The 20,301-nt window shown below is 41.2% G+C and overlaps 3 protein-coding genes across 4 annotated transcripts in view; 2 read left to right on the forward strand and 1 right to left on the reverse strand.

Annotated features, from left to right (window-relative positions):
* Window positions 1–20,301, forward strand: part of LOC148341716 (uncharacterized) — a 146,665-nt gene that overhangs the window by 19,444 nt on the left and 106,920 nt on the right. The window lies entirely within an intron of this gene.
* On the reverse strand, window positions 114–7,767 carry LOC148341718 (uncharacterized). 2 transcript variants are annotated; one of them, XM_088287317.1, is made up of 2 exons: window positions 7,575–7,767; window positions 114–2,030 (listed from the first exon to the last, which is right to left on the reverse strand). In XM_088287317.1, exons 1-2 carry the CDS (start codon window positions 7,696–7,698, stop codon window positions 466–468), a joined length of 1,689 nt encoding a protein of 562 aa, XP_088143443.1. In that variant the 5' UTR covers window positions 7,699–7,767; the 3' UTR covers window positions 114–465. The 2 variants fall into 2 exon arrangements, with proteins under 2 accessions (XP_088143443.1, XP_088143450.1); XM_088287324.1 differs by lacking the exon at window positions 7,575–7,767 and adding an exon at window positions 2,116–2,775.
* Window positions 14,747–15,994, forward strand: LOC148341719 (uncharacterized). Its single transcript, XM_088287360.1, has one exon. It carries the CDS (start codon window positions 14,887–14,889, stop codon window positions 15,781–15,783), a length of 897 nt encoding a protein of 298 aa, XP_088143486.1. The 5' UTR covers window positions 14,747–14,886; the 3' UTR covers window positions 15,784–15,994.

Raw genomic sequence — 20,301 nt, forward strand, 5'->3', positions numbered from 1 at the left:
TAAAACCTTTGAGAGAAACTGAGCCGATTTGCGTTTGTCTTTCTGGTTCTTTTTATAGTTCAACTTCTAGTTCAGTTTTTCACCTTTTCACAGCGTAATGAAAGCCAGTTGAGCAAGTGGAACAAGTGATTTTATTGATGATTGTGGAAGGTAACGATTTCATAAGCAGAGTTTCTTCTCACACCTTTTCCATTAAGTACGATGAAAAAGACAACTAAAAAGCATAATGTTAAAAAATGTTATTCCAGGCAAAGGCAATTTATTTTATTGACATGTTTGATGTAAACACCAAAACAAATCATCATCACTCAGACACATTGCTTCTTCTGGCACAGATCACATTGGCTTTATGTCAATAAAAAAGCTTTGCAAAATTCAATAGATCATATTTTATTCAAAATCAAAATTTACATCTTACCACAAAGAGTCAGTTCCTTCAGTTTTTTGTTTTCTTTTTTTTAAGCTTCAAGGATCGCTGCTTTTCTCGCCAGCACAATTGTGACTCTCAGCACCGATTTTAGAAAAGAATTTTTTCGCACAAACGCTGCAACTGAATGGCTTGTCTCCAGTGTGTGTTCTTGTGTGGCTCGTTAAAAGCGACTTACGATAGAAACTCTTTCCACAAACTGAGCAGGAAAAGGGTTTTTCTGCACTGTGTGTTCTTGTATGATTTGTTAAAGTTGATTTTTGAGTGAAACCTTTCCTACAAACTGAGCAGGAAAATGGTTTTTCTCCACTGTGCTTTCTTGTGTGGCTTGTTAAATGTGTCTTTCGAGAGAAGCTTTTTCCACAAACTGAGCATGAAAAAGTTTTTTCTCCAGTGTGTAATCGTGTATGTTTTTTTAAACTTGCCTTTTGAGAGAAGCATTTTCCACAAACTGAGCATGAAAAAGGTTTTTCTCCAGTGTGTTTTCTTGTGTGTACTGTTAAACTTGCCTTTTGAGAGAAGCATTTTCCACAAACTGAGCATGAAAAAGGTTTTTCTCCAGTGTGTAATCGTGTATGTTTTTTTAAACTTGCCTTTTGAGAGAAGCATTTTCCACAAACTGAGCAGGAAAAAGGTTTTTCTCCACTGTGTGTTCCTGAGTGGATTGTTAAATGAGACCTTCGAGAGAAACCCTTGCCACAAACTGAGCAGGAAAAAGTTTTTTCTCCACTGTGTGTTCCTGAGTGGCTTGTTAAATGAGACCTTCGAGAGAAACCCTTGCCACAAACTGAGCAGGAAAAAGGTTTTTCTCCCGTGTGTTTTCTTGTGTGTTCTGTTAAACTTGCCTTTTGAGAGAAGCATTTTCCACAAACTGAGCATGAAAAGGGGTTTTCACCACTGTGTGTTCTTGAGTGAATTATTAAATGAGACCTTCGAGAGAAACTCTTGCCACAAACTGGGCAGGAAAAAGGTTTTTCTCCACTGTGTGTTGTTGCGTGGCTTGTTAAATGTGTCTTTTGAGAGAAGCTTTTTCCACAAACTGAGCATGAAAAAGGTTTTTCTCCAGTGTGTAATCGTGTATGTGTTTTTAAATTTTGCTTAAAAGAAAAGCTTTTGCCACAAACTGAGCAAGAAAAAGGTTTTTCTCCACTGTGTGTTCTTGCGTGTCTTGTTAAATGTGTCTTTTGAGAGAAGCTTTTTCCACAAACTGAGCATGAAAAAGGTTTTTCACCACTGTGTGTTTTTCTGTGCCCTTTTAAAGACAACTTTGAAGATAATGAGTCAGTGTGACATGCCCTTTCACCTTTAGTTTGCTCATTATCATCATCATCATCATCATGAGCATTTGATAATGTGTCCTCATTTTGTGCTTGTGATGGCCCCCGGTGGTCTTCATCACCTTCTGTTGTCACGTAATGACTTGAGCTGCTGCTTGGAGGCTCCGCCCCTCTCTTGTCCTCACTCTCATCCTTGTTTTCATCTTCAGTCTTTATAGGGACAACGTTTAGTGGTGACTTGTTGATCTCCTCCTCCTCCTCCTCCTTTTTGATGTGAGTCAAGTCTGGCTCCTCTTTCACAGAACGGAGATCGTATACACTGACGTCTGCGGGACACAAAAAGACAAATTTGGTTTGGTCAAGTCAAAGTTCAGGCGGCGACTTTGTCTTATATTGTTTCTACCGTGCTACCTTGACTTGTGCCTGCCGCACACGGAGCAATGCGTGGACCCCAACTTGGACCGGACCATGAGGGCATTTCACAAAATTACGTCCTACGATGTAAACCTCCCTTTTGATGCCCGATTTCATTCCTGACATGGTCACAGACGTTTCTAGGAGCGAGCTGAAGTTAGCACACACAGGCTATCGTGTGCGTCTGATGGAACACCAGTTGTGGGACCCTAACATCAGGGATCGCGGTTAATCGCTTCCCGATTGCCCGGGGCAAGTGAAATTTGGCCACGGGCAAGGTAAAATTATGGGCAACTTGCCCGACCGGGCAAGCATTTTTTAAAGCAGCCAAATATCTTTAATTCCGACGAAAACTGTGACGTGATCTGTTTGTGTGCACTGTATGGTGATGGTTTAACCCAGACACCCCTTATGTTATGGTTTGGTCCATTGGCCTTATCGGGGGCAATGGGCGGGCGCTACGGGGATCAGTTAGTTCAGTGAATGTCGAGTTGAAGTGGACGTCAATAAATCCCGCAGTATTGGAACTCTCTGTAGTCACATCCTCATTTGAAGTTTGAAAAACACAACAAAAACCTACGATATTTCGGCCGAAAATTGACAGCCGGAAGTTTTCTTACCTTCTGCGCATGTTTACAAGTGGCGACGAGTTCGTTCAAATCCGAACATTTCGGATTCTGACATGACTAAAGTAGCTCGAATATTTTTAAGTAGACAATTCAGTTGTGAGTAAGGAAGGGAGTAATATTTGATTATTGGCTGTTAATTCATTTGCTCCATGATGTGACCTGACATAGTGTCAGTGACTGTGTTCTGTTTATGCTATGAAACTTATGGAGGCAGCAACACAGGCACTGGTCTTAAAGGAATACACAAATTTCCCACACTCATAATTTACTCATGTGATTACTCAATTAATAGGCTCTCCTGGATTTAAAATTGATAATCTGGATTGCTGTAATATCATTTTCCCAATTTAACATGCAGATTTGTTAATTATTAAAACTACAATTAACATTTTCATTAACTGCACAGGATGATACATGCTGTTGTGAGTAGGGTTTCATGGTTGATGATGAAAACAAGATTAATTTATGTTTATCAGATTATATGTTTATTTACATTTGTGGCGCACATTTTACAACCATAAACATTTTATTCTTAGAGAAAAAAAATTGTCACTTGCCCAAGTCGGGCAAGTAATTTGGCCACTCGGGCAAGGCAAATTTTAGTGGCACTTGCCCTATGGGCAAGCAGTTTTTAAAGTTAACCGCGAACCCTGGTTACGTGACCTTGTTGACCAGCCGGTGCGGACAACAAGCCTGCTGTGGCACTGCGTCACCAGAACATGGCCAAGGAGCAGCGGAAACGGAAAGAGCAGACGCAATGGGAGCTGCATGCGTCGGCGGCTGCATTAACTGCTTCCCCCCGCTTTTATTTAATTTTTTTTCCCATATTCTTTTTTCCTTTCCGGGTGAATTAGCACTCTTGTCCCTCTGAACCCGCAAGTGTAACAATTCTTTTTCTCCATCCAATACAATATTTTCTTTCATCGATGCAAAAACGGGGGTTCTACTCATTCTGATTAGCAGTTTCTCATTGACGGATTGTTTCGCTTGATGTCAGTAACTGGGAGGCGCACGCCCTCGAGGACGGCCACCCGGCACAGCTGAGTGGTGGTGACACTATTGGACGGGTGACTGGCGGAAGCTTCAATCCATTCGCGTCTCGCCCCGTCTCCCATAAGAGCTCACAAACTTAATATTTTACATATATTTTACAAATGCCAATTGGTTTTGTCTTCTGTTTATTATTCATATTCAATCCCCATGAACACGTCAACTATAATTAAGCTATTTTTTTTTAACTAACTAATACAGTGATTCTCAAATAGTCGGGCGCGCCCCCCTGGGGAGGCGCGGTGCGATGCTGAGGGGGGCGCGTGGGACCCTGGGGAACATGCTTTTTTGCATGGTTTTGGGACCAAAAAAGGCGATCTCAGATAACGCGAGTTTGAGCTTGTCAAAGCTGTTTGTGCCCCGAGTTCACGCAGTACTGATTAACAAAAAAAAAGCGTCACCCCGTCGCTCGTTGACCCGGAAGTGATTTCTTTCGCCGCTCCTTAAATGCCCCGCGCCAAGCTATCTTGCGCAGCAGCAGAGCGAGCAAGGAGGCGCTAATCGCTAAAATGAATTGCTTCGATGGACGCTCAACTTTGAAAAGAAGTCTGACTCAAACCGCGTTCGGGCGGAGAGCCAGCAGCTATGAACAGAAATGTTGGATTGCAACCATTACGTATCCAAAAAAATAAGACGATGGCTACGTGAGCACTTGAGCAGACGCTCTCAGGCTGGAACACGGAAATGGCTGACGTCATCACAACGAAGCGGTTCGACGTCAAACAGATTGTGAACATAAAAAAAAATGTATAGTCAACAAATTGCTTTATGTTATTTATATAGAATTTTTGTTTCAAATCCCCCTGGCTCTTTTTGTCTTTTCTATATTAGGTACGTATTAATAACTGTTTGGGATATTTTATTGACAATCCAACATTTATAATACAAAGAACATGTACATGAGTACGAAATGTAAAAAAAACTGTAGTGGGGGGGGCGCAAATTTATTTTCTTCTTGGTAGGGGGGGCGTGACAGGAAATAATTGAGAACCACTGAACTAATATAACCCCGTTTTCCTCAACCAATGAGTCAGTATTCTTTGAAGTGGATTATCCGCAGACTAAAAGTTTCCAATTTAATTTATATCAATTTACTGTATATCAAAAGTCCCCTCATAACATGATAATTCATGACATTCCTGTCATTTCCATCTCAAAATGTTGTTCCATTAATTGAATTACCGTAGTACATCCGTCGCCAAACTGAAGTATGTTTTTTTTTTGTTTTACATGACCTTTAACCTTGCATGTTCTGTTTCAACAAAATTGTATCTCTTATCAGTTTCCCTGTTTCATGAGTTGCTGCCGGGGGCAAAAAGGAGGAGTTCAGAGAGGAATTTCACCCTCAGGGGCAATCCCAAACTTTTGTTTCCAGGACATTGTAACACTCTGGGCTGGTTTATTGTTCTTCTTATTGCAATTTTACTGCATTCAGTCTTCCTCGAGACTGAATACGTTCTCGTGTTTGCCAAATAGTTAATCCTAGTTTCTCACTTTAGCTTTTCACAGTCAAGATATGAACTTTTTCAACTGCACAATCACTTCATTGAGGTCTAATTATCAATTGTTTACCATAGTCAGACTTTTGCCGTCAAACAGACCTGTTCCTTAACCATATGTTAACGTTTTCATCACTCAGGGCGTTTCCGTGTTGACAAATCACATTCCACGGAACATGCATTCATCCTTTTATGATCTTAGATTTCTCTATTTAAATCACCGCTTCTTGCAATGAAGATTAATTTCACCCCAATGATTATGTAGCCAATTATCTTTCTCATTCTAATTTTGCTTTAGTTATTATCCAAATTTTTGAACATTTTTTATGCTGCATCTTTCAATGCACACTAGGATGCACACGCGTTAGTTGAACTGATAAAACGGAATATTAATGCAATAACATTTGGGTTTTAGAAGGGGCAATTCGGCACTGGTTTATAACTATCACCCCTTATCTCCTGCGTGGGGGCTGCCTGACTTCCTGGTCCCACAGTAGATGGAGGTGAGAACACAGCGCTCTGCTTGCATTCTTCCTGCTGGGCCCAATCTTCAACTTTCACCTCTGCATGATCATTGTTGACATGTCCTATTAACACCTAAAAATCCTCACATGCAAAAAACAATTACGAGAACAAAATACTGCACCTATCTCCCCCCTTTGACACATGCCCCACATGTGTCAACACAAATAACAATAAAAACAAACGAAGCAGCAACCCCCCTAATTAGGCCGAACTTCCACGTACTTTCATCTCATCTCTTCACAAACCCCTGCGTACATCCTGTGCCAATACGGGGCGGACCACAGCCAGGTTTTTGATTTTGCGTGGCCTTGACCAGACCGTCTCTGTGTGCCCTGCGATTGGCTGGCAACCAGTTCAGGGTGTCCCCCCGCCTACTGCCAAAGACAGTTGGAATAGCCTCCAGGATGCCTGCGACCCTAGTGAGTAGAGGCATATCAGATGGTCATCCAACAGCTTCCGACACGTCACAGCCTGAGCAACCCTCCCATCCAGTCTGCCTGTTGTACTTCTGAAGGAAATCGAGGAGTGCTTTCTTCATTTGCAACTGGCAAATCTGGCCAGTTTACAACACTTAACTGGCTGAAGTTCTTCATTCCAAGTGTGTCCACACACTCAATTCGGTCCAGGTGTCGCAATAATGATATTAAGCCTACATGCAAAGAAAGTCAAAAAGCCACAAAGTAACCGACTGAGGATCAAACAATAAACGAAATTACACATAGAAATAGAATTCCAATTATAAAACAACTGACACAATTTACTGAGGACAGCATAAATATTACATAAGGACTGCACTATTACAGTATGTAAAGTTCTATGATACAGTATTATTCCTTTGTGAAATTTATTTGTTATAGTATTAGCACTTAAATAAATATGTAAATGTGTGTTTGTGACTGTTTGCATATGCATTAATTTGATTACTGCATTTATCAAAGCAGGTGCTTAGAGGGGGGGGGGGGTACTTATTGTGGCAGGGGCTGCCAGAATCAGTCCCCCCTGGTAACTATCCTACTGCCTAAGTGGTCAGTGAATGCACCTCGAGTCCGACGCAGAACGCGAGTGACTTTATTTATTTTTTTATTCTTTTGCTACTCTTGACGCAGCTATCGGTGGTTATAAAAAAAAATAAACAAATAAGTCAATTGGAATACAATTACGTGTTCTCTAACAGGATACCACCTATCTGTATGTTGCCACTTAATTTGATCTCGCTGGGAAAACGATATAGCCCACATCACTAATCCTCTCCCCTTTCCATCGTGTTTTGATCACTGAAATTCCCTTATGGTAGCTTCATTGATTGCAAAATTTCTTTGGTCTAACTAATGCAAATGCAGGGAATTTCCCCCCGATTTCGGAGGAGTCAAACGCTTACTTTACGTGTTAAATTGTAGCGAATGGTGTGCTGAAACCCACACCGACGAAGACTACCACTTTTATGGAAACCCTGGTTTAAATTACAGCAAATCAAACACACAAAATCATACATTCTTCGTGCCTTTCAATGAAAACAAACGTAGTAACATCGCGCCGCCTTCAGTCAATGCGTGCGCGCTCCCGCGACAGGGGATACAGATTTTGGCAGGGGTAAGTACTTTGGTACGACACCGGCAAGTAAAAGGCAATAATTAAAAATAAAACGGCAATAACCTCGAACGCATTTCCCCAAACAACTTAATGTTGTGATGCATATTTCTAATGATAGAAAGTCGTTCTTTACCAAGCAAATGCGAGTAAGACGTGTACAAACCTGCTTCGTGTAGCACAACACGAGGCTGCTTCCAACCTTCGCCCAGCAGTTGAAGATGTTGCTCGTACTCTTCTTTTATTCCACAAAGTTCCTCTTTGTACTTGGGTGTCGTTCTTGCACACATTTTCAAACGTCAATCTCAACAAATCCGCACTTGACCTCTGCTTGGCGATAACTCGTGAGCTTCTCTTTGTTCGACGAGACGAATGAAAGATGGCGTCGTTTTTTTCCTTCGAGAAAATGGCAGTCTGTTCGTCACGAAAGCGGAAGAACAGGACACACCCCGCTGTGATATGATTGGCTGCTGGCTTTGTGGAGCACTGTCACCAACTCACCGACAGATGTCACCATTTGCGATGCAAATCATCGTTATCTTCTTCTAAACATAGAGAAAAACCTAAGATGCACATGAACAAACATTTTAGTTCCCAAATATGAACTTGAGAGATGTATTGAATTTTACTTTTGTTGCTGGTTTTGTTTTCACATCTGACACCATGTTGTTGGTTGGATAGTATTCCAAATGTATTTCCCTATTATTAACAGTTGACATGATAAAGTGATACTTTATGTCAACATATTTGCCTTTTTACAGGGTTTTTCACCAGGTTGTGATGTGATTGCGAATTTTAAATTAAAATATGTCACTCTTTTATTACTTAACTGTTATTGTGTTCGAAAATGATTTCGGTATTTATTTAAAGTACTGTAATATTTCATTATTTGTTTCAGTATTTATTAAACTGCAATAATTCACTCAAAATTTCAAGATTCATTGATCTGTTTTAGGAATAATTTAGTATTCAATGTTTAATAGTTACAGTATTTACTTTTTAAATTTTTGTTTCCCCATTTTGTTCAATCTTAATCTTATGGAAAATTATTTTGCAAGCACCAACACAAGGTTTTTAAAGATAACGATAAAGATGTCTTTTAATAGTCCCACAATGGGGAAATTTGCAGTGTTACAGCAGCAAAGATATAGATCACACAGAGGCGGTGGTGCAATGTGGCCGTTAATGTATAACATTAGCAGCAGACATTCAGAAAAAGCAAACCTATGCGAATATACACAGTATATACGTAAATACACAAATCCCCATGTGTATATACACACTTACATCCCACAACATTTACAAGTGTAAGGAAACACTCCGAATGTCTGTCTATGGTACAGAGGGAAAATTAATAAAATGCTGCAATGATCAAAAATACTGCTGTCATAACCCGTGTCGGTCATGTCAGTGTTTTTGTTATTATTTTCTTCACCTTCCTGCCATGTGCTCATTCTGTTTATTTAGTCAGCTGAGTGGGGCGTTCCCTCCAGCACTCGTTCCCCACCAGCCACGCACCTGTTCCCCGGTACCCTCACACACCTGATGCCCATCTGCTCCCCTAATTACTGGACTATTTGAACACCTCACTCCGACAACTCATTGGCGGTGCATTGCTCCTTTACGGACTGTCACGACCGCCCCCGGCTCTCGCCCCCGGCTCTCGCCCCCGGCTCTCGCCCCCGGCTCTCGCCCCCGGCTCTCGCCCCCGGCTCTCGCCCCCGGCTCTCGCCCCCTAGCATTTGTCGCTGTCCTTGCTCCTCACTCTTGTGATCCAGTTTGCCACGTTAAGTTTGCCTTTCTTATTTTGCACCCTGCCCCGTTGTCTGTCATTATTTTGGTCCCCTAATAAATTGCTTAAGTTACACCTTCTCCAGCTTCCTCGCATTCTGGGTCCATCTCCTCCTCGCCGACCGGCGACCCTGACAACTGCAATGATAAGACGACTGCAATAAATGAAGGATTGTATTATGATTGCTGGCATTATTTTAAACACTTACGGGACAGAAGGTCAATTATTTAATTTGGCAGGTTCATATTTACGGAATATGTTAAACATTGATGAAACAAAAAGCATTTATCAAATGGAACTAGAAGCACGGGTCACAAGAATAACTGGGATTGTAGTCCTGTTTTCTGATTTATTATATTTTTCTAATGCTAAATTTAGAGTACTTAGTTTAAATGTGTGAACTTTTTTTAAATTTTGGGTAGTGAGAACAAATTTGCACACATAGCATATCCATGACTTGCATTCACAGCACTTCATGGACAAATACGACGAAGCACATTCTCCACATTGGCTGTAGAGATGCAAACATACCAAATTGGGCACTGGAGGACTCACGCAGACGCTATAAAAAAACACATTCTGAAAGACGGAACAATTGGAGATCAGAGCACATGCACATACGCATGCATAAACACAGACACACCCTTACACCTGCACATACACGTATACCTGCATATTGTTGGAATTTATCTTTATATCAATGTTAGAATTTAACTTTAACCCAATGTAAACTCAAATAAGTAATCTGACTCCAATTTGCGACCTTAACCAACTCCCACTCATCCAACAATATGCGCGCTCGTTCTGCAATAGAAAGGTATCAGGAAGCCGGCATTTTCACGCACAAAGTGGATTTATTCCCAATACAGATTTTCTACATGGCACCTGGGTCTCGAGTCCCTCTCAATACAACTCTACACCTCTCTTGCCACCAGCGAATGTGTTCTACCTCCGAGTTGCCCAGTAATGATTCATACTATACAATATGCAAATGGCACAGAGACAAAGGCATCCTGGCATGATTCTATTGGCTATGTGTATTGCAGTTAACTTTAGCTCGCTCTCATTGGTCTTTCTCCTCCCGCCGAATCCCGTGGCTCCTCCTGCGTGCGATCCCCCGATGGCCGCTCCTTCAGCCAATGCTCCCGGAGTCATCTCGTCTCGCTCAGCACCTTCTGCTTCTAAAACATTCCATTCTTGCACAACCCCCGCAACCAGTTTCGCTTCTCCAGTCACACTCTCAGCATTTTACAATATCACATTTTCATACACTGGATGCACCAACATCTAATGAACTATGTTAAGCTCAAACTCTTATATTCCTTTAATAGTCAATAGAATTCTTTAAGTGTAACCGAAGTTTAGACCATGCTAATGACAAGGCCCTCAGGAGAGGAATGCAGGAAGATTGGATCACAGCTGCACCACAGGAGGTGTGAACGAGACCCCTCTGAAACAATGGACTTCCATGCCAGGATCACAAAAGTGGCTCCTAGCAGTCCACCCTTTGTTCTGTTTCAGGTTGACTGCCATTTACATTATCCTTTAATATACATGTGCCCATACACACGCACACATGCACACCGACAAGATTCCAGAGCAATGCCAGCTGGAGAGACGGAGAGACGGAGAGACTGCCCGCCGGAGAAGGCCAGCCTTGGCGTGCCAGTCTTGGGGACCAGACGGGAATCAACTATCCAGACTAACCTGGGGAGGACCTTCCCTTGGACGTTGACCCGTGCCGTGGGAGGGAGCGAGGACAACCGATTCAACCGATTCAACCTACATTACTCTTGACATAAAAAACTCCTCTAAAAACTGAAGCTGGGCTGAAAGATGGTGCACATTTTTTGACTGTGCTCGCCCGAGTGCAGTTTCTCGTGAGATTAAGAAAAAGCCACCCAGATATCTGTCTTTGTACTATTTCCTGAACTCCAGAAATGGAAGAAACTAAATATCGGAACTCTAATCAGTTGTTGAGTCTTTATTTGACCCTTTTCTTCTTGAGTACAAAAACCGAACACGCATTGGCGTACGTTTGGCTTTTAAAAGTTGATTTACTAAATACTTCTCATTTCCACGGTGACTCAACTCCAACAATACTAAAGCTGTTGCTTTATGTTATTCATATAGAATTTTTGTTTAAAATCCCCCTGGCTCTTCTTTTTGTCTTTTCTATATTATGTACGTATTAATAACTGTGTTTGTTAATGTTAATAAAGTTTTTGGCAAAAAACGTATTAGTAAATATTTATCATGTCACTGATGGTGTCGTGGTACACTCGCCTGAGTTGTGTGCAGGCAACGTGGGTTCAGTTCCCTCTCAGTGACGGTGTCTATGTCTGCCCTGTGACTGGCTGGCGACCAGTTCAGGGTGTAGTGCGCCTTTCGCCCGAAGTCAGCTGGAATTGGCTCCAGCACCCTCCCGCGACCCTGTTCAGAATAAGCGGTGTGGATAATGACATGACATGACAAATATTTGTCATCTCATCAATATTTGCACAACAGAGTACTGAGCTTCGAGATCCTCACGATAATAGTTCTCGAAACTATATTTCTTATCAATGTAGGTTAGTTAAGGGATATTTTATTGACAATCTAATCTCAATATACAAAGACAGAAAAAAAATTGGTGGTGGGGGGGCGCGAATCTTTTTCTTCTTGGTAGGGGCGGGCGTGAAATAATTGAGAAGCACTGCTAGAATATGCAGACATTATATTCATACAATCTTGCAGCCCGAGTGAACCACAACATTGTTGCAAGTTCGGTAGGAGAAACGTAACCTTCCCACTGCTGTTCCAGCAGCGGCTTCTCCGGGCATAGGGAGGAAGTGACGTCGGAGCTGACTCGCTTTTGTGGCGTTATTTTAATTATTTTTGTTACATTTTTTTATCAACCGAATTAAAATATTACATAGAATATATATTAAAAGAGAACAGCCAAGTGTTAAAACAAACACAGAGGCAAAGAAATATATTTGAAAAATACGTGCTTACAGCATGACGTCATTAGCAAGCGCGCAGCTTCCGAAGGAACTCGACCACATCCACCGACCCGTCCACACCGGAACAAAAACACCCACCGCTAAATTCTTCTGATTTAGTGTGGAACTGACTGTAATTTTCTCAAAGGATGTCCAGTGCTACTCTAAAGGACTACGACATAATTCATTAAGTCTTTGTGTCCCGATAACCTCATCTTCGCGCGTTGATGCTTTTCGGCGTAGTTAGCTTAGCTTGTTAGCTAGCTAGCCGCTAACAAAAAGAGGCACGTGACTCATCGCCAAGCAGAGATCAAGTGCGGATTTTTTGGAATTATCATTTGAAAATGTGTGAAAGAACGACACCCAAGTACAAAGAGGAACTTTGTGGAATAAAAGAAGAGAACGAGCAACATCTTCAACTGCTGGACGAAGTTTGCAACCAGCCTCGTGTTGTGCCACTCAAAGCAGGTTTCTACCCGTCTTACTCTCATTTGCTTTGTTTCGAACGACTTTCTTTCATTAGAAATATGCATCACAACATTAAGTTGTTTGGGGAAATCGTTCAAGGTTATTGCCGTTTTATTTTTTATTATTGCCTTTTACTTGCAGGTCTGCTGAGCAATTTTTTATGTCAAATGTAATCAGTGCAGAAAATATATGCCAAAGAATAACCAATAGTGAGGGGTGAACTCCATGTTTTTCCCAGGATAAAATTTGAACTCGTTTAACATTTTACATTTTCTGGTTTTTCTATCTTGTTCAAGCAATTCCTTACGGAAGGAATTCTGCCCGACTCTAAAAAATGTGCACACTGCGGCGAAAACATCAATGGCGGTTGATCAATTTTAGTGGATAAATTAAATAAATATTACGTTTTTAAAAAAAAAATCAAGTACGTATTGGTCTTATTTATTTATTTATTAACTTTGTACTGGCTTCGTCGAATGAGAGTCAATGAACCTCGGGTGGCTCTGCACTGTTTTGTGCACGTGTGCATAGTTTCACTTCATCCAAACATTTAAAATACATTTAATGCATCCATCCAGGGTTGCACGGATCTCATCAGTGAACAAGCGCATGCTGCAAGGAATGCATCTGCATCTTTGGCTTACTATGGGCTTAAAAAGGGAGAACGTCAAAACCCCCTTTTCTACCAACAAGTCCAGGAACATTTAGTTCCTGGTAATAAAGTTCCTGTGGCCCAGGTGGTTTGCATCTCATAGTTCCTGGTAATTTATCCAAATGACAAACATAATTTTGTTTTAAATTTGATTGCGAAACAGAAATTTTATTTAAAAAAAGGAAAAAGGGGAATGTCGGAATGTACTAGCAGGATAAATGTCATTTTGGGTAAAAAAAAAAACAAACAAACGTAAATCATGCAATAAATAGCCACTCTGATTCCAGGGCCCCTTTAATTCTTTTACGGATCCAGATTATAATGGAAGCAAAAAGTACCCACGATGAAACTATCTCTAAATGCAAAATGAAATACTTGTAAACATATTTCACTTGAAGGATTCCTATTTTATCAATGACATTATGTTGCGATGGCCCCCAGTGGTCTGCATCAATATGTTAGGGTCCCACAACAGGTGTTCCATCAGACGCACACAATAGCCTGTGTGTGCTAACTTCAGCTCGCTTCCAGAAACGTCTGTGACTATGTCAGGAATGAAATAGGGCATCAGCCGCAACGTGCTTCCTTTTTAAATGCTCGTTTATCACTGTTGTGCTGCTAAAAGGAGGTTTACATCGTCGGACGTAATTTTGTGAAATGCCCCCATAGTCCGGTCCAAGTTGGAGTCGCACGCATTGCTCCGTATGCGGCAGGCACAAGTCAAGGTAGCACAGTAGAAACAATATAAGACAAAGTCACCGCATGAGCTTTGACTTGACCAAACCAAATGTGTGTTTGTCTTTTTGTGTCCGACAGACGTCAGTGAATACAATCTCTGTTCTGTGAAAGAGGAGCCAGACTTGACTCACATCAAAAAGGAGGAGGAGGAGGAGGAGATCAACAAGTCACCAGTGAACGGTGTCCCAATCAAGACTGAAGATGAAAACAAGGATGAGAGTGAGGACAACAGAGGGGCGGAGCCTCCAAGCAGCATCTCAAGTAGTCACGTGACAACAGAAGGTGATGAAGACCAATGGGGACCATCACAAGTACATAATGAGGACACATTATCAGATGCTCATCACGATGATGATACTTATGATGATGATGAAAATGATGATGATGATGATGGGCAAGCCAAAGGTGAAAGGGCATGTCACACAGACTCATTAACTTCAAAGTTGTCTTTAAAAGGGCACACAAAAACACACACTGGAGAAAAACCCTTTTCCTGCTCAGTTTGTGGCAAGAGTTTCTCTCAAAAGTCGCATTTAACAAACCACACAAGAACACACAGTGGAGAAAAACTTTTTTCTTGCTCAGTTTGCAGTAAATGCTTCTCTCCAAAGTCTTTAGTAAGGCACACAAGAACACACACTGGAGAAAAACCTTTTTCCTGCTCAGTTTGTGGCAAAAGCTTCTCTCAAAAGGCACAATTAACAAGGCACACAAGAACACACACTGGAGAAAAACATTTTTCCTGCTTAGTTTGTGGCAAGAGTTTCTCTCATAAGATAAGTTTAACAAAACACACAACAACACACAGTGGTGAAAAACCTTTTTCCTGCTCAGTTTGTGGAAAATGCTTCTCAAGAAAGACATATTTAACAGAACACACAGTGGTGAAAAACCTTTTTCCTGCTCAGTTTGTGGCCAAAGCTTCCTGTATAAGTCAACTTTAACAAGACACACAAGAACACACAGTGGTGAAAAACCTTTTTCCTGCTCAGTTTGTGGCAAGAGTTTCTCTCAAAAGCAAGATTTAACTAAACATAGAAGAATACACACTGGAGAAAAACCCTTTTCCTGCTCCGTTTGTGGCAGAAGCTTCTTTGATAAGTCAACTTTAACAAAACATAGAAGAACACACAGTGGTGAAAAACCTTTTTCCTGCTCAGTTTGTGGCAAAAGCTTCTCTCAAAAGGCACAATTAACAAGGCACACAAGAACACACACTGGAGAAAAACCTTTTTCCTGCTCAGTTTGTGGCAAGAGTTTCTCTCATAAGATAAGTTTAACAAAACACACAACAACACACAGTGGTGAAAAACCTTTTTCCTGCTCATTTTGTGGAAAATACTTCTCAAGAAAGACATATTTAACAGAACACACAAGAACACACAGTGGTGAAAAACCTTTTCCCTGCTCAGTTTGTGGCCAAAGCTTCCTGAATAAGTCAACTTTAACAAGACACACAAGAACACACAGTGGTGAAAAACCTTTTTCCTGCTCAGTTTGTGGCAAGAGTTTCTCTCAAAAGCAAGATTTAACTAAACATAGAAGAATACACAGTGGAGAAAAACCCTTTTCCTGCTCAGTTTGTGGCAAAAGCTTCTCTGTAAAGTCAAATTTAGGAATCCACACAAGAACGCACAGTGGAGACAAGCCATTCAGTTGCAGCGTTTGTGCTAAAAAATTCTCCACTAAACGGAGTGCTAAGAGACACGATTGTGCTGGTGAGAATAGCAGCGATCCTTGAAGCTTAAAAAAAGAAAACAAAAAACTGAAGGAACTGACTCTTTGTGGTAAGATGTAAATGTGATTTTGAATGAAATATGATAAATTTAGTTTTGCATAGCTCTTTTATTGACACTAAGCCAATGTGATCATTGCCAGAAGAACCATTGTGTCTGAGTGATGATTTTTTTTTGTGTGTGTTTACTTCAAACATGTAAATAAAATTAATTGCTTTTGCCTGGAATAACATTTGTTAACGTTATGCTTTTCAGTTGTCTTTTTAATCGTACTTAATGGAAAAGGTGTGAGAAGAAACTGCTTATGAAATCGGTACCTTCCACAGTCATCAATAAAATCACTTGTTCCACTTGCTCAACTGGCCTTCATTACGCAGTTTGAAAAGGTGAAAAACTAAACTAGAAGTTGAACTATGAAAAGAACCAGAAAGAGAAACGCAAATCGGCTCAGTTTCTCTCAAAGGTTTTGGTATGTCAGGAGTTGGCAACATGATGGCGACTGGAGTCAGCGCTTGTTTTCTCGGTGTGTTTGGCTGGCTCGTATATGTATGGTCCATTGAACAAAACTCAAAGTCTTCAAATATCCCCTCACATACATTTAATATTTCACTTTCTGAATAAAAGAGATAGAAAATAGGCCTGAGCATTGTTTATGGTGGTGGCAATTCTCTCGCCAGGTCAGTGACCTTCCAGGGTATGAGAGTATTTTAAGGTGGTCACTAGTAGACTGGTCGTATCAACGGGGAGACGCATCTGCTCTCCCTCTGGGGGACTTTTGGAGGGAAATCCCAAAGACTAGCGTGATGGGAATGCATATGCGTCACGTCAAGTCAATTTTATTTGTATAGCCCTTAATCACAGACAGTCTCAAAGGGCTTTACATAACCACAATCGACATCCACTGATATTAACCCCCAGGAGGGCAAGGAAAAACTCCAAAAACCTCAGTAGGGGAAAAGTGAGAAACCTAGAGAAGGGACCACAGATGGGGGAATCCCCCTTCCAGGCTGCAATGGATGCCAACTGGGCAACATTTGACACATAAAATGATGCTATACAATGTTAGATGAAATAATCTGAGAGTCAATCAAAAGAAGTGCTGCAGGAAGATGACTTCAGTGGAGTGCGTCCTCATCCAGGGCCGTAATCTCCATGGCAGCATATCCGAGGATGAGCCTTCGATCTTGTACCGGTCAGTTGGTGTAAATTCAGAACAGCCACTTCCAAGTGAATCACCATCACCTAATTCCCAAGCCCGGGAATTGGGAACAGAAAAAAAAACAAAGAACAGAAGCAGTAAACAGGCCAACAAGTAGTTCAACAAAGTTCTGAAATATAAGGAAATCAGAAGAGGCGCTGCATGAAGACGACTTCGGCAGAGCAGGTCCCTTCCCGGTTCGTCAGTGCTGTAATCTTCAAAGCATGTCCCCATCACCTAATTCCCAAGCAGGGGAAGGAGGGGGCAGAAAAGAGAAGAAGCGGCAGTAAACAGGCCAACAAATAATTAAATTAGATGCTAAAGTATATAAATAAATTGATCAAATGTCGCGCTGCAGGAAGACGACATCACTGGAACAGGTGCATGCCCAGTTGGTCAATGCCTTAAACTTCCTAGTGGGTCACCGTCACCTAATCCCCCAGCCGGGGGAAAAGGGGGCAGAAAAGAAAACAAAAGAAAAAAAAAGCGGCAGTAAACAGGCCAACAAATATTTCAGCTAAATGCACAAGAGTATAAATGCGTCTTTAATAGTGTTTTGAACATTTCTACTGAGGTGGCGCCTCTAATATCTGAGGGTAGTGCATTCCAAAGCATTGGTGCCCGAATAGAGAACGCTCTAGAACCTGCGGACTTCTTTTTGGCTCGCGGGATCACTAAAAGACCAGCATTTTGTGAGCGAAGGTTTCGGGACGGAACATATGGTACCACGAGGTCAACGAGATAGGAAGGTGCTAAGCCGTGCAATATTTTAAAAGTAAGTAGCAGAACTTTAAAATCACATCTCAAGTGGACCGGAAGCCAATGCAAATTGGCTAATATCGGGGTAATATGATCAAACTTTCTCGTCTTAGTTAAGAGTCTAGCTGCTGCATTTTGAACTAACTGCAGACTTTTAATACTCGACATGGGGAGACCCGAGAGCAAAGCGTTACAATAGTCGAGGCGAGACGTAACAAACGCATGGATTAAGATTTCCGCGTCACACGTTGATAGAATTGGGCGAATTTTAGCAATGTTACGCAGATGAAAAAACGCAGTTCGAGTAATATTTTTAATGTGCATTTCAAAAGACATAGTTGCGTCAAATATAACACCGAGATTTTTTGTTGAATCCTTTTGGGCAATATTATATTTATCGATACTCAGAGTGGTGTCTTTGAAAAAGTACAGATGACGCGCTGGTCCAATGATGAGCATCTCGGTTTTATCTGAGTTAAGACGCAAAAAATTGAAAGACATCCATTGTTTAATTTCGGCAAGACATTCCTCTAATTTATCACAATCACGTGGATTCGTTATATCCAACGGCATGGATAATTGCGTATCATCAGCATAACAATGAAAACTAATGTTATATTTCCGTATAATATCACCAAGCGGTAGCATGTAGATGCTAAACAATAGAGGTCCAAGTACCGATCCCTGCGGAACTCCACATGTGATCTTACAAAGATCCGAAGTCGCATTGCCATGAATTACACGGTGCGTCCTCTCCGACAGATACGAATTAAACCAAGAAAGCGCTGAACCTGAAATACCAACACACGTTTCAAGGCGTTTTAATAATATGTTATGATCAACGGTATCAAAAGCGGCACTAAGATCGAGTAAGAGTAATATTGATGAGGTGTCGGCGTCCATAGCTATGAGAAGATCATTAGTAACTTTAGCAAGGGCCGTCTCAGTAGAGTGGTCGGCTCTAAAACCCGATTGGAAAGGTTCAAATTGATTATTAGCAGTCATATATTTATTAAGTTGTTGCGCTACGACCTTTTCAAGAATTTTTGCAATAAACGGAAGATTTGAAACCGGGCTATAGTTGTTGAGACTCTCTGGGTCAAGGTTTGGTTGCTTGTAAAGAACAACTTTCTATTGTTAACTATATGCATCAACACATCCATTTGTTAGAGGAAAATGCCTTTTTTTTATTTCGCTTTTATTAACATCAAAACAGCATACACCCAAACCAATCAAACATCTTTTTTGCAAGTATAAAAATCCAACTAAGGGTCAAGATGAAAAATATAAATAAATAGATATTATGCTACATTACCGCTAAACCAAAAATATTTGAACAACCCCTGTCAAGTACAGAAATGCTACCCGGTAGGAGACAACGTTGGCATAATGTAAAGGAAATTTCCCCAGATTTTTCCAAAGATTGTGGGCTTCCTCCGAACTCCAAACAAAATATTTTCTGCCGTACAATAAGAAGAAAGTTCATTCAACCTGTGACTCTGTGATGGTGACTTCTCACACTTCCAATTGACGAGTACTATTTTTTTCCCAGCAGTGCTGGCTAACAAATTACATTTGTGACAATCCACATGAATCATATCAACATCTCCTAAAAACCAGATCCTAGGATCATAAGGTATGTCAGAACAAATGAACCTTCACACAGTGGACACAAAAAAAACACCGTTCTCAAATATAAACATTCCTAAAGCATATGTAAAAAAAAAAAAAAAAAATCACCCTTATGCAGCTTTGTCCATTTTTTGGCCTTTTTTGGGTGTTTATGTATTTAAATGCTCGATTATCACTGCCGTGCTGCTATGAAAGGGAGGTTTAATTTGGTGAAATTCCCCCCTACCCCATGGACCGGTCCAAATCCGGGTGGCACGCATTGCTCTATGTGAGTCAGGCACAAGTCAAGGTAGCAGTGTAGAAACAATTAAGTCACCGCCTGAGGTTTGACTTGACCAAACCAAATGTGTGTTTTGTCTTTTTGTGTCCTACTATCCTACTATCTCTGTTCTGTGAAAGAGGAGCCAGACTTGACTCACATAAAAAAGGAGGAGGAGGAGATCAACAAGTCACCACTGAATTGTGTCCCTATAAAGACTGAAGATGAAAACAAGGGTGAGAGTGAGGACAACAAAGGGGCGGAGCCTCCAAGCAGCAGCTGAAGTTATCACAGGGTGATGAAGAAAATAGAGAATAGAAATCCCTTTATTGTCATTGGGATTTCTATTCTCTATTTTCTTCATCACCCTGGGGGTCATCACAAGCACATAATGAGGTCACATCATCACGTTCTCCTGACGATGAGCGCGAGCGCTTCCGCCTTCTCCGCTTCCTGCAAATCTTGAATGAGGGTTACATTGAAGATATCTATAGACGCAATGCAAAGTATTTCAGCCAGACCTTCGTCCTCCACGATGCTTACACGCAGTGGCCACCGACTTCGCTATGGCTTTGGTGAGTCTCAATTTAGTTGATCCATCCATCGGTTTCAGTTGCAAATTATCCATGGATGCCTGGGTTTGACAAGGGGCTGGAGAATTGGCATCAGCGGTGT

Source organism: Idiotropiscis lumnitzeri, chromosome 2 (assembly GCF_059441095.1).
Source record: "Idiotropiscis lumnitzeri isolate Australia: NSW breed Sydney's pygmy pipehorse chromosome 2, RoL_Ilum_1.0, whole genome shotgun sequence".
NCBI lineage: Eukaryota > Metazoa > Chordata > Actinopteri > Syngnathiformes > Syngnathidae > Idiotropiscis > Idiotropiscis lumnitzeri.

Excerpts from the sequence above, each read along its gene's own strand:
- LOC148341718 (XM_088287317.1), bottom strand. The coding sequence starts at position 7,698 with ATGTGTGCAAGAACGACACCCAAGTACAAAGAGGAACTTTGTGGAATA. Across the intron at positions 2,031-7,574 it reads TGTTGTGCTACACGAAGCAG|ACGTCAGTGTATACGATCTC; the intron begins GTTTGTACACGT and ends TGTGTCCCGCAG.
- LOC148341719 (XM_088287360.1), top strand. The coding sequence starts at position 14,887 with ATGCTTCTCAAGAAAGACATATTTAACAGAACACACAGTGGTGAAAAA.